We start from the raw sequence: 14,942 nt of genomic DNA on the forward strand, positions 1-14,942 counted from the left end.
TGATTGAGGTTGAGTGCTTGTGCATGGAATCTCCTGAAAAGTTGTTTGTACCTGAGGAATGTACCCAATTGCTTAGAAATATTAAACAGTTTGTCACAAATAAAAATTACATAGGGACTCATTAGTAAGGAGGTTGTACCTGAGTCGTCTTCTTATGCCTCTTAGAAACTCCTTGATTCTTACATGACTTCATGTAATGTCCTTGAAGGCCGCAATTGCTACAAATGGCTGGCTTTTTCTTCGCAGTTCTGCCATTAACATTCTCATTTGCATCTCTTTTCCTTTTCTTAGAACTAGGCCTTCCAGGCATTTTTCTATATGGAGGAGGAATTGGTTGTACATGGGTTGTTTTTTCCCAATGGTTGGGGCCTGGTAGAGGATGGACATGGGTTGAATATGCAAGGTTGTACAAATCTCTTGAATAGGCTTTGTGTACAAAAGTCTCAGGGACCAGCCTTTTCTTCCGGATACAACCATATGCATGAGCACATGGTATACCTGTGAGCTCCCACTTAAAACAACCACAAGTCATCTTATCCAAATTCACCACCCATCTTTCATTTACATCACCTTGGGTGTTTACCTCAAACTCCATCAAACCAGGCTGTATAATTTCGTAATCTTTACTCTGTTTTGCAGCCTTAGACAAAGACTTGGTGGCAGTATTCATAATGTTGGCTTTGTACTTGTCAAGTATTTGAAATTTGGTAAACATCATATTCATTACATATCTTCGAATCCATTCATTAATGTTAAAATAGGCTTATCCCTACACTTCTTTAACACATTATTAAAACTTTCACAACAATTGTTGAGTAAAATTTCTGACTTAATTGGTTTGGGTACTAAAGGCATGCATAGACCAATGCTTAGGAGGGATTGCATTTAAGTAAGCAAAAGCACCTGTTGACATACAGTATCAAATTCATGCTTGGTGTATGCGCTAACAGCCTTCCAAAACATTTGTTTGTACTCTAATCCATGGTATATTTTGCTGAAATTTGACCATATGTGTCTTGCACAAAACCTCAGCTCAGCTTGAGGGGTTAGAATATTGAAGGCCTCTATCAAACCCTACACAAAACCTGAAAGGTTACTGTTGTGTTATGCAATTGATAATCAAAAAATAAACCCTACACAAAACCAGAAAGGTTACCTTTTGTCGGTCAGAAATAAAAGCAAGCTCATCTTTGTGTTTGATGTAGGAACCTTCATGTGCAACAGACTCAATGTGTTGTACAAGTAGTTGAAGAAACCAAGTCCATGTTTTCTTATTCTCTACCTCAACTACAACCCATGCTAAAGGAAATATGTTGCAGTTACTGTCCTTCCCAACAACTGTCAACAATATCCCTGGATATAACCCTTTCAAATGACACCCGTCAACACCTAAAATTGGCCTACAGCCACTGACAAACCCTACTTTGCAGGCATGGAGGCACATATACATCCTTTGGAAAAATGGTGGGGGTTTCTCAATTGAACCAAGTGTAATATACATTGAACTACCAAGGTTATGCTTCGTCACAGTCTCAGCAAAATTCCATACCCGCTTGTATTGTTCTGCATCCATCCCATATATCATCTCAAAAGCTTTTTTCTTTGCATAGTAACCCTTATGATACCCTACTTCTACACCACAATCTTTCATGACTCTTCCAATTAAAACACTGATTTTGTAATCAGGATCTAACCTAAGCTCATCCAAGTATCTCTCGGCAATGTATTCAGAACTAACCTTTGTGTTTCTATCAGCTAATGTGCAATTGTCCTTGTGTTTCAGTTTGAGGCTCTTAATTTGAAAGGTATTCTCGCTCTTTAATAATCTCCCATGAACTCTGAATCCACACTTGTTCTTACTGCCACAAACACACCTCCCAAGCTTACCTCTCCTTTTGTTCCACACACAATCACACCTTTGCTTGCAATAAACAGTCACTCTCTTTGGACAGTTGTGCAAGGAGTAATAGTCATACCCCTCTTCAATGCAATGGAACCTCAGAGCCTTCTTAAACACCTTATAGTTTGAAAACTTCAACCCTTTAGTCAAGCTAACTGATCCCTTAAATCCAATAGATGGATTAAAAGTGGGGTACTTTTTATGCTCAACATCAGAATCTGCCTCACTATCTAGTTCATCCTCATCAGATAACAACACATCATCTCCCCCCTCTTCAGTCTCCTTGTCTCCTTCCCATTGTTCAGTAGCAAAATCATCAAAAAAACCTCCTAAAGCATCTTCTACACTCTCTAGTATATCAGGGTCAACAGTTTCAGTAAATAAGTCATCTTCATTTGATTCATCTTGTAGACCATCTAATTCATAATCACTGAGCTCACTAGGTTCATAATCTGAGTCACTTGATTCATCACCGTCACTATAAAGGGGTGTATTAGAATGAGCTGTTTTAGGGGCTGCTTTAGGAGTTCTTTTGGGAGCTTTTTTTGGAGTGGCTGTTTTAGGAGGGATTGTTTTAGGAGGGGTTTTCTTAGGAGGGATTGTTTCAGGAGTGGTTGTTTTAGGAGGGGTTTTCTTAGGAGGGATTGTTTCAGGAGTGGTTGTTTTAGGAGGGGGTTTTTTAGGGTTCTTTTCTGGAGATTTGTGTTGTTGTGCGACTTGAGGAGGAAAATTATTAGGGTCAGGTGGAAGCACTTTCAAAGGCTTTGGTTGAGTCAATAATTGCTTTTTTGCAATGCTTTTCACAGCCAACTTTGATCTTCTAGGGGTAGTTGGGTTTGTACTTTCGAGTAAATTGTCATAAAACTCTCTTGTCTCTCCTGGTGTCATCTCTTTGACCACATACAAGGTAACCAACTAACCATCCCTTTATTATCTTTTGTTCTCAACAAACCAAACACATCTCTATCATATCTGATTTTATGTCTCCCTGCAAACAAACTCAATCCATCTCTTTTATACCAAAAAGAGTGTTTTTCATCACAGTTCAATTTCTTCCTTAATACATCATTCATATAACCTAAGCTTAATTCTATAAAATTCATCTCCATCCAAACATGTCCCCCAACATATTCAGTTTTACATTTTTGATCCGTCAAAAATATACCATCCAACCACACCCTAAGTCTTGCCTTATTGTTGTCATTCATCTTCAAAAAATCTGCAATTAGTAATAGTCATTGAACAATTAAGTAAGGTCAGAAAACATACTCCGTATAGTATTGGATGAAACAAATTGTAACATCATGATTCATGAACCGATAGATTAAAATAAGTAAACAATCCAAGGGATCAAGACAACTACTGGTGCAATAACAACACCAGATTAAAGGTAAGGTTTCCCAAATCAGGTTGATTAATTTCATCAGAAAAGAGTGTGGGGCTTGAAACTAACAACACCAGACTGCTAGGAATTATAATCTTTGTACTGCTCCTTTTTTCCACTCCTCCTTTTATATTTTTCTATTATTTTTGTTTGTCGTTTTTGTTTCATTTTCTTGTTTCAAAGACACCATCTAATTTGTCTATTAAACAATGCACTTATCAAATCAACAAAGTTTACAACTAAAAATTAAGAACCCTAATTAAACAACAATATACTAGTCAAAACCCATCACAATTAATATTAAACAAATTCACAAAGCAAACATTAACTACATTAAAGAATAATTTAGTAATCAATTTACAATACAACAAAATTAGAACTTACTTTACCAGCAAAATTGACAATCAAATTGATGCATAGAGTTGAATTAGGGCTGCAAAGATTCAAAGTATAATACAGTAGAAAGGAATAGAGATTGTTTACGAATTGGAGTATTCAACTGGTAAAAATTTGGGGTTATTTGAGATATTTTCATATCTATAATTAAGAAATAAGGAGAAAATAAAATAGAGTAGAGGGAGGGGTTTATCACAATTCACACGTGTGAGAAGAGTAATTGTTTTTTTTAGTGAACTAATAGAGTAATTAATGAGTAGTCATCACCGGATTTTATTAATTTGGTCAAACTCCGGCAAAAAAGTAGTGTTTTACAACTTTTTGGTTTTTAAAGGTTGTGTTTTACAAATAATTTTTTTAAAGGTAGTGTTTCGCAAAAAGTTATTTTTAAAGGTTGTGTTTGACAAAAAACTCTACATTCAATCAATAACAAAGTTATGTTTCTTCATATAGTATCAGGAGAATAATCTGATCCTGGTAAATTCATCTGTTTCTTGACAGCAAGATCAAGAACTTCATCAAATTTTTCGCTTCCGCAAAATCATTTCTTCTGTTTATCTTCATCACTATCATACATCATCATCATCATTTTTTGTTCATTTCTTTTAAAATAAAACAACAATGCCTGAGAGTACTCCTTCCAATCCTCCTACTTACGATTACTTTGAAGATCCACTGTTTCTGAAAACTTCAGATCAACCCACTGTTGTTCTTTCCTCTTTTCTGTTTGAAGGTCATGACTTTCTGGGGTGGAAGCAGGAGGTTTTTATGTCACTTGCATCCAAGAATAAGGATGGATTCTTGGATGGTACATGTGTCAAGCCACCTATCACTGATAAAAAGTTCAAACAATGGTTTCGTTGTGATTTTATGGTCACCAAATGGATTTTGAATTCCCTTGACAAGCTTGTCCGTGAGAATCTCAAATATGTTAAGTCTGCAGAAGAGCTGTGGGCAGAGTTGTTAGAAAGACATGGTTCTGCTAATGCCATAGAGATCTATCAGCTGAAGAAAGACTTGAATGCTGTGATTCAAGACAATCTGTCACTTCTTGAGTATTAAAGTAAGATGAAGATGCTATGGGAAATACTTGATAGTGTTGATCCTATTCCTGCGTGTAATTGTGGCAAGATTGATCTATGTACTTGTACTTTGATCAAGAAAATCATTACAAGAGAGAACAATGGTAAACTGATCCAATTTCTTATGGGTTTAAATAAGAGTTATGATACAGTCAGAACTCAAATACTGTCAATGGATCCATTACCAACAATGAATAAAGTCTTGGGGCTTTTACAAAAGATTGAGAGGCAGAAACAAGTTACTGATGGAATTGAAGCCTTGATTGAGATTAATGCTTATGCGGCTGCAGTTCAAGGAGAGTAGCAATCTGTGTTTCAGAAGGCAAAATTGGATTCTTTTCAATCTTTTGGGCAGTCATCTATTACACCTAAATTTTGTACTCGGTGTGCTATCAAAGGACATGATCTCAGTGAGTGTTTTTTGGTGCATAAATGTCCACACTGTGGGAAGACAGGTTACAGGCCTGCTAAGTGTTTCAATGTCAGGGGTTTTCCCATAGAGAGGAATGCTAAGACTAAAAGTCGTGGTGGTTATGGGAACAAAGGAAATTCTCAAAGAAATGGGTCAAAGCAGACTGCTAACAATGTTGATGTTGTGGACATGGATTCTCCTCTTGATGATTCTGATCAGCAGAGTGATTTACAGAATGGTTCAATGGGGTTTGATTCTGCCATGATTGATGGTCTTGTCACTTCAGTTGTGGATCAGGTTATGAAGATATTTGCAGATGATAAATCTCATATTTCTTCTTCTAATTTTGCAGGTATGCACTCTAATTTCTCACAAGTTTTTTCTGTTAATTCATTGTTGCATTTTCATGATTGGATCATTGATACTGGTGCATCAGATCATATGACTTTTAATGTGCATTTGCTTCATGATTTGTTTGTTCTTCCTAAGCCTGTTTTAGTAGGATTGCCTGACGGTTCTTTCAAGAAGGTTACGAAAATGGGGAAAGTGCAGTTAACTGATACAATTGTTCTTACTAAAGTGTTTTATGTTCCTGGTTTTAAACAAAATTTACTGTCAGTCCCAAAGCTAATTGATTCTGCTAATATTACTGCAATTTTTTATCCACATCATTGTGTTTTTCAGGACATTTCCAGTAAAATTGTAGTTGCCACTGGGAAGAGAGTTGGTGATCTCTACAGGTTTTAGAATTTTGACATTAAAGAACTAGTAAATAAGGCTGTTCAAAAAGTGATTCCTGCTGTAAAGAATTTGTTTACTAAGAATTGTAATGGTGTTTCTTATAGTACTTCTATATCCTCTTGTAATAAGCAAGCACAATTAGTACATGCTAGACTTGGTCATATAGCGTTTGACAGATTGAAGTTTGTACCTGGCTTGAATAAATCAATAAAAGGATATGTTTTTGTAGATACCTCATTTCTGCACCTCTCGCAAACCACCCGGTGATGATTGGGCCGCATGTTTGGTACGCGGAACGATTTGTGACAGTTCCTAAGATTATCGTCAAGTGATTGCTCAAATACTAATATCTACCTCTTAGTTGTCATCTACGTCCCGATACGGTCGTTTTGACAGTAATTAGAGTACATTCGGAGTCCGGGCCTAAAACCGTCTCCATTTTCTGATAACCGTTAAATCCCGAGTCAGAATGTTCTGGAATGTTCCGGATATTTCTATTCCATATTTCATAAATTTTATCTTTTGGTGAACAATTTCCCGTAATATTCACATAAGATATTAAGGAAAACCGAATTATTTCCGTCCTACCATAACTCAAACACGGAAATCTTTCTTCTGCAGGAGGAAACCCCTTGGGAATAGACGCAGCAGGTGCTGCGCCTCTTCCAAGAGACGCAGTGGCTGCTGCACCTCTTCCCAGGCCCTTTTATGCGTATGTCTCGTATCCTTTTCATATCTTTCCGAGATTCACTTCCAAAGAGTCTCCGAAACCCTAATTCCTCCACGTGATTAGTATAAATAGGAGCCTTCGCTCCTCATATTTCTCACGCGAGTGTCCGCCCTTCTCTTCTCCCTTTGCATTCTAGACTTTGTTCTTACTTTTTGGCGTCTACGTGCTTGAACATTCGACCACGTAAGCTCGGATCCTTCTGAGTACCAACCTCCCCGTTTGCATGACCGACCAATTTGACCAACTACACATCAATCAACTTAATTAATCTAATCGTTTTCCTCTTACGAGGGCACTTTCTTTGCATTCGCGTCGAGAATCACTAATCGATATCTTAGTCCTTCTCGTTTCGTCAACATGTAAGTCTGAGGGTGTATAATCTCTCTTTTATTTATTGTATTTATTTATTGTATCATCATCAATTGTAAGGTTTATGTCGAAAATACCATTAAAACCGATTTCTAAAACCATGCTTTAAAACCTCTTTTTACGGATTTCCAGTAGATAACCGTCGAGAAAGGACGCAAAGAATCGCCGCGCCTCTTGAAGGAGCGCGATTCTCGCCGCGCCTCTTCGTGAGGCTGCCGCAGTTCCTGCTTCCTTTCTTCTTCGTTCGTCCTCTGTTATTCGTCAAGTTCTTTTATTTGTTTCGTTTGTTTGTTCATTCTTCACCATGATAGCATATAATTCACATGTATATTTATTATTCATCATTAATATGTTTTAAATCATCACAAATCCGACTTAAATCCCAAATAATCCAATATTTGCGGGTTTTCGTCATTAAATTCAATTCCGGGTTGTAGAGATTCAATTCATCAATATTGGGTTTCTGGAATTCGTCTTTGATATAGTTTTCATCTGTCTTTTGTCGCATTCATCATATATTCGTCATTAATCCATCGTATCTAACTTACTTAATTGATTTAATTTGTTTAGTTTGTTAATATTTTTCACTCCTGTAATTAATCCATCTTATGTTAATTCGTTTAATTCCGTCTCATCCATGTTTTGCTGTTTTCATGACCCATTCATATGTTAAATAACCTACTAATCACTTTCATCCGAGTAAATAAATTAATCCATCGTTAAATTCACCAACGAATTTCAACAACTTGCAATTCCGGCTTCACAGCCAGAACTGAGCCAAGGAACAGACGCAGCGTCTGCTGCGCCTATTTCAAGGGACGCAGCTCTGCTGTGCCTGTTCCTGGCTGAATTCTGTCCTTGAACTCCGTTTCTGCCTTGACCTAGTTTAATTAGCATAAGTATTAATTAACTATTATTCGTAGTATCACCTACTGATCTGTTCGTAATTCTTTCTTTTATTCTTTTTCTCAAATTATCCGTTTTAAAGGTATTTTTGACATAAATCGCCTATTCCGTTGTAATAAATGTAATTTTCATTGTTGTAGTTCATAATTATTGTATTTCTTTTATTGTTTGTATGTTTTCACATGTAATCAACATTAAATCCTACTTCGACCCAATTGTTTGCTAACTAATTGTTCACCGACTTAGTATTAATTCTCACATGTTAGGATTAAAACTTGGATGTTGCATTGCATGCATATAGCCGACGATATATCAAGTATGAATAACTTCCCTAATCATTAGTAGAGGCCGCTATCGAGGCGGGCGGGATTAGGTGTTCGATCAAAAGAGCTTCCTAATACGTACCCTCACCCCTTACTCCAGATATCTGTGAACACCCGTGTTCATTGGCATCCACGAGAGTCATTCTAGACATAGAATGCTAAGGGTAACGATTGCTTAGTGTTCATGTCTCTACTTTGTGTCTTGACATGACACGAGGTATTCGAACGGTTCCAATTTCCCATAAAAATTGGTAGCGACTCCATACAAAAATGCAAACGCTTGTTTCTCTTTTCCTCCCAAGCGCCCCCGTGGGCCCCCGCTGTCCACAGTTTGGCGACTCCACTGGGGATAATACACTTATGTGTAGCAAGGGTGAAACTTGAACAAGGTTAGGGAATAGTTTGTACAAGACAATTGTCGGTTTTCATAACTCGGTCTTCCTAGACCGTTTTATTCGGCCTTCCTACTCCCAACCCAACCCATTCGACCAATCGTCCCGTCTAAACGGTCGTAATTCTTATTTGGGCCTAAGGATGGATAGCGATTGACGTCATCCATACCATGATGCTTACTCTTGTTGTATCAAGGGCCTTCACTACTTGAGGAAATGGACTAGGAATCGGCCTTACTCTTGTTTGGTACGAGCCTCTCCACAGACTTCGGGTTTGATGGTTCGGTATGCCAACCCACCCTTTAAACCAAAACCCTTTTAAATGCACTCAGCATCCCGTTATAATGCTTGTATAAATGTGTGTACCCTACGTGATCACCACTTCTAAACAAAACCATGACGAGTTTTCAAAAATCAAAACCCATTTTCAAACAAAATTTCGAAATAGGCTTTCAATTAGCGCAAAATCCGGTCAAAACTCTGTCCGTTTGTCGTGTCAGAATTCGGGCCACAAGCCCATTTCAAAGCCTCACTTCGAGTCCACTCCTACAACTACACTATAGTTGACTAGGACACACATTTTCGAAAACCTTGTCTCTCTTCCAAGATCACTCAACACAAGTGGCACACACCCACTTCATGAGTCAAAACATTTCTTCTTTTAGCAAGTATGTTAGAATGGTCGATCGTGTTTTGATTCGTCACCGATCTCTTATCCAGTTTGCAAGATGCCCGGATCAAGTGATGAAACAAACCTCCACCAACTTCAAGATGGTAATGATCGAATCCTAGCCGCGCTAGCCCAAATGCAAGTCACCCAAGACCAAGTCTATGACCGCCTTGAACTCATTGAAGGCCGTATCTATGCCGTAGAGGGAAGGTTGCCCCCTCATGAAAGTGAAGTACTACGTGACTCTGATAACGAATCCAAGGATGAAAATCCTCTCATGGGGATGACTGTAGCTGAGAAAAGACTCCAATACTTAGAGGAGCAATTGATGTACCTTAAGGGGGATGACATTTATAGGGAGAACAATCGCAAGTATGAGGCCGTCAATTCCAAATTGCCAACTAACTTCAATATGAAGGATATCCCTTAGTTCAAGGGACACGAGAACCCTTTGAACCACATCCGTGCCTTCAAGGATCACATGTCTATCAAAGGCATCAAACCCGAGATGTTCTTAAGGATCTTTCATTCATCTCTTGACACTATCCCAAAGCAATGGTTCTACTCCTTAGATCACAAGAAGGTCGCTACTTGGGAAGACGCCGCAATCGAGTTCTCTAAACAATATGCGGATAATGCCGAGATCCAAGTCAACATGCGTACTCTAGAGGTTCTTACCCAAAATAGCAAAGAAGGATTCACCGACTTCCTAAGTAGGTGGAGGAAGACTAGCACCCAACTAGTTGAACGCCCGGATGAGGCTACCCTTATGGAAAAGTTTGTGGATAATCTCAAACCCATCTATGCCAATCATTTGAGATACCAAAACATCAAAACTTTTAAGGACTTAACCGTACTAGGGACAAGGATTGAAGATGACATCCGTAAAGGACTCTTGTCCAAAACAGTAGGTCGAGGATATCAAGGGTCCACAAGTCGTTCATACGGCTCTACTAGCAAGACCGACGAAGTTAACCTTCTCGAGCCATCCAAGAAAAGTACCCCACCAAGGAAATTCACAAATCTTGGGGACACTTACTCCAACGCTCTAAAAAGGTTAATGAAGCAAGGTAAACTCCAACCCATTGGACCTACTCCCGAACCCGAAAGAAAATCCAAATTCTGGGACGAGAACTCGTACTGTGAATACCATAGGGGCAAGGGACACGACACAGAAAAATGCTACAAGTTGAAAAACGTGCTTCAAGACATGATTGAAGATGGTCGACTACCAATACCACCGGGAGGTAAACCCAACAACACTCAGAATCCTCTTGGAGTTCTAGTGATTACAAGTGACGAATCTATCTTAGATTGCTCACACCTTATCTCCCCAAGAAAGGAGGTAATCAATGGGATATGGGCAGATAGCGAGGAAGACGTCTATCTCCAGGATCTTCCCTTAATCAAGAGCGCCGAAAGCATCATAGATGAGATCATTGCCACGCTTGGGACTGCAGAAACAAGGACAAATCAGCAGAAAGGATGGAGAAAATCAATCAAATGGACCAACAATCAAGGAAGACTCTTCAAGCTCACCACTGGAGAAGGAGAGATGTTCAAAGGAGAACCAGAAGACGATGAGTTCGAGTCGGAGTCGGAGTCAGAGTCGGAGTCTAGAGAAGTCATTAGAGAGTCTACTCCTGTTGTCATCCCCACTCCCTTTGTTTCTCCTAGCTTAGCCTCGAGTAGTCACAGTAGTTCGGGAAATGCCCCAACCACTGTCCCTTTGCCGCCACTGACTATGGATCAGTTGGCTTATTTGTTTCAACTTTACTCAAATTTTAATATGAATAAATTAGGTTCTGCTTACTCTTTGTGTTATCTTGAGTGCAATTCTGTTTACGATGATACTGAGGATGACCAAGACCCAGACTCGATCGAAATACCTCCCTACGTAGCCAAAGAAATACTACAGGAAGGGGAAGGGGGACCAGTAATAGAAGACACCGAACCCATCAATGTAGGAACCGAACTAGAACCCCAAGAACTTAGGATAGGGACTACCTTGAGCTCTACCGAAAGGGCCGATTTCATAAACCTCCTAAATGAATTCAAAGACGTTTTCGCTTGGTCCTACAAAGACATGCCAGGGATCGACAGGGATATCGCCGAACATAGGATTCCGATTAAGCCAGGTTTCAAACTCAGAAATGAAGCTTCGACGAATGAGAACAGAATGGGCTCTAAAGATTAAGGAAGAAGTCGACAAACAATTCAAAGCCGGATTCATCAAAGTTTCCGAGTATTCTGACTGGGTAGCTAACATAGTACCCGTACCCAAAAAGGATGGGAGAATCCGTGTTTGTGTTGACTTTATGGACTTAAACAAAGCAAGTCTAAAAGATGACTTCCCTCTACCTCACATCGACATATTGGTGGACAATAATGTAGACCACGCATTACTATCCTTCATGGATGGATATGCGGGATATAATCAAATCAAGATGGCCATGGAAGATATGCATAAGACCGCCTTTGTCACCCAATGGGGAACCTATTGTTACACAGTAATGCCATTTGGATTGATCAACGCCGGAGCTACATATCAACGCACCGCAACTACACTCCTACATGACATGATGCACAAAGAAGTTGAGGTATAGGTAGATGACATGATTGTCAAATCCAAGGAAAGAGAGGGACATATTGCGAACCTTCGCAAGTTCTTCGCAAGGCTACGAAAGTACAATATGAGGCTCAATCCTCAGAAATGCACATTCGGGGTAACATCTGGCAAACTCCTGGGATACGTTGTTAGCCAACGAGGTATAGAAATAGATCCTTCCAAAATCAAAGCTCTGATCGAAATGCCACAACCTCAAACAGAAAAAGAAGTCAGAGGATTCCTGGGAAAAGTACAATATAAATCGATTCATATCGAAACTTACGATGATTTGTGAGCCTATCTTCAAGAAACTCAAGAAAACAGACCACACCATGTGGGATGATGATTGTCAAAAGGCATTCGACCGAATCAAGGAGATATTGGCTAAACCACCAGTGCTGATGCCACCACAACGAGATCAACCTCTTGGTTTATCACTACAAAAAGAATTAAAACAGGCGACTGATTTTGGCGACTGAAATCAGTCGCCAAAATCAATTTGGCGACTGAAATCAGTCGCCAAACGTCAGTCGCGGACCTTAGTCGCCTTTTCTAGCTTTGGCGACTAAAGTCGGTCGCCAAATTTGGCGACTGCCAAATCAGTCGCCAAATACCAAAAATGGCGACTGATTGGGTAGTCGCCAAATTGGCGATCGATTAAAGGTAGTCGCCAATTTGGCGATGAATAGATCGCCAAATGCCAACTCGATCGCCTTTTTGGGTGACGAGCGATTTGGCTGACCAAATTTGGCGACTGAATTGGGATTTAGCGACTGCAATTCAGTCGCCAAATTAGCGACTACCTTTAATCAGTCGCCAAATTGGCGACTGACGTTCAGTCGCCAAAATGACTAATCAGTCGCCAAAACCACTGTATGTTTTGGTGGTTTTTTTCGTTTTCATTGCTAGCCAAAAATTTACAACCTGCATACAAACCGATGTTCCACAACACCATACATCCCATTTCAACACACACAACACCATACATTTCAACCCAACACCTCCCAATTTCTCAAACTTCATTTCATATATTGAAAATGAAAGTTTTACAAGCTAAGCTAATCTAAATGTTCAAGTCTAAATGTTCAAGTCTTACAAGCTAAGCTAACCTCCCAATCATCCTACTTGGAAGCCAACACCGGCTCCACTCCCCCCATGTGGACCATGCGGATCATTTGGATCGTAGTTGGGTCCAGGTCCGGGGTTACAACCTTTCCACCAAGTCTCAAACATTGCCATTCTTTCCTTCATTTGGCGCAATTCTTCATCACGTTTGGCATCACGTTCATCACGCTCTCTTATTTGACCTTGAAGTTGACTAATAATTCCGGTTGATACGTGTTCTTTCGGGAATTGTTGAAGTCGATCTCCTACGCGTTTTCTCATAGAAAGCCGGTGTTGAACTTCCGGTACCATACACGTGCCCTTTCTTGAAGCCATCCACCAACTTATACCATATGTCATTATCCGGAGTTTCTGGATTGGCGGCTTTTTCTTGTTCAAATGCTTCCTACAATATTAAACAAATGGTTGTAAGTTAATATGGTAACCACCTTATATACGACATTTTAAAAGAGAGTAAATTAACAAAAATTAAGTGTTACGGAAACTTACATATAATTGCTTGTCTTTTGGCTTAGTCCAAGTTCTAACCCCTTTGTGGTCAACCCTGGAATGCGTGTCCAGAAACAGTTCTGGTACCGTCGCAATCGGCTGTGACTTCTTCTTTCCTCTCTGAATGAAAAAAAAAACATACATGTTAGAAAATCAACAAAAAAACTAACATAAAATAAACATGTTGCATTGAAAACAAAAAAAAAGTGTCAAATAATAGACAAACTTACCCCCAACATACGATTCCAGAACGATCGTGAACCCGCGTAATGAGTAGGCTCGTTCACGGCGTCTTCCTTTCCTCCTCTTTTGTTGAGGGATGCTTGCTTAGACTTCTTCTGAAAGGCGGGAGTTTTGGTATGCTTTATTAAGCCTTCATACTTGTCACCTGCAATTACACATATGAAATCATAACTAATAAGTTACTGATATTATTCATAATATAAGAGAGTATATACTAATTAATACAAATAACAAAACAAGTTAATTAAATACCTTTCATGTGCTCTGGTTCCTTTGGGCGCCTAACTACCTTCCAAATCACGTCCCGATATCGTCGAGTACCGACTTCCTCGTACACGATACGGACATTCCGTTCTTGAGACGGTGACCAAGCATATGCTTGCTACAAAAAAAAAAGCGACAAAATTTCATATTAGTATTTATAAAAGTATAACCTTGGTTATTAAAACAAAGAAATACGGAAAATATATACCCGAAAGTTATTGAACCACGCATCTCTTTGTGCAGGAGAAGCTTGTGTCCACGATGTAGGAATTGGACCCACGAAATTAGTCTTCGTGCTTTTCGTGACACCTCGTACCACGCAATCGTCCATAAACCTGCATTTATTTTGAACATGTAAAATTACAAACAATTATTATTTAAAAAAAACAAAATAAAAAAAAAAACAAAATAGTAGACTAATAAAGAATAAAACTTACCACAATCCCGCCGGCTCAAGGATCATCTTATGATCCGAAGTGTACCGTATCGGCACCCGTGGTGTCTCGTCGGTAGCGTCACTCTCCTCACCGTCACCGTCTGTCTGCATCGGATCCTCCTGCACAAACTCCTCCTCCCGCTCCGGACGCAGATTGTCCTCCTCCCGAGCCGCCTCCACGCTTCCTACCTCGACCGCTCCCCATCATCGAGTAATACAAATAAAAATTAACACAAATAATGATAAATGAAAATTATACGAACTTCTAAATTTTAATTATTTACTCTTGAGGAATACAAAATTATACCAATTTAATCATCTTCATCTTCAAACCCCTCGTCCTCATCCTCATCCTCTTCCTCATCGTCATCATCGTCATCATCATCATCATAATCATCTTCATCTCCAAACCCCTCGTCCTTCCTCCTTTTCTCCTCCTCCCTTCTCCTCCTCACCTCATCTTCCCCCCTCC

General features: G+C 39.4%; 2 protein-coding genes across 2 annotated transcripts; one reads left to right on the plus strand and one right to left on the minus strand.

Moving 5' to 3' along the window:
* Nucleotides 1-4,301: 4,301 nt before the first annotated feature.
* LOC141588588 (uncharacterized) lies at nt 4,302-4,742 on the plus strand. Its single transcript, XM_074410024.1, has one exon. The coding sequence runs from the start codon at nt 4,302-4,304 to the stop codon at nt 4,740-4,742; it is 441 nt and encodes a 146-aa protein (XP_074266125.1).
* An 8,489-nt stretch (nt 4,743-13,231) lies between these two features.
* On the minus strand, nt 13,232-14,096 carry LOC141588594 (uncharacterized). Its single transcript, XM_074410028.1, has 4 exons — nt 14,023-14,096; nt 13,758-13,915; nt 13,528-13,647; nt 13,232-13,423 (listed from the first exon to the last, which is right to left on the minus strand). Exons 1-4 carry the CDS (start codon nt 14,027-14,029, stop codon nt 13,232-13,234), a joined length of 477 nt encoding a protein of 158 aa, XP_074266129.1. The 5' UTR covers nt 14,030-14,096.
* Between the last annotated feature and the right edge of the window lie 846 nt (nt 14,097-14,942).

Source organism: Silene latifolia, chromosome 1 (genome assembly GCF_048544455.1).
Source record: "Silene latifolia isolate original U9 population chromosome 1, ASM4854445v1, whole genome shotgun sequence".
NCBI lineage: Eukaryota > Viridiplantae > Streptophyta > Magnoliopsida > Caryophyllales > Caryophyllaceae > Silene > Silene latifolia.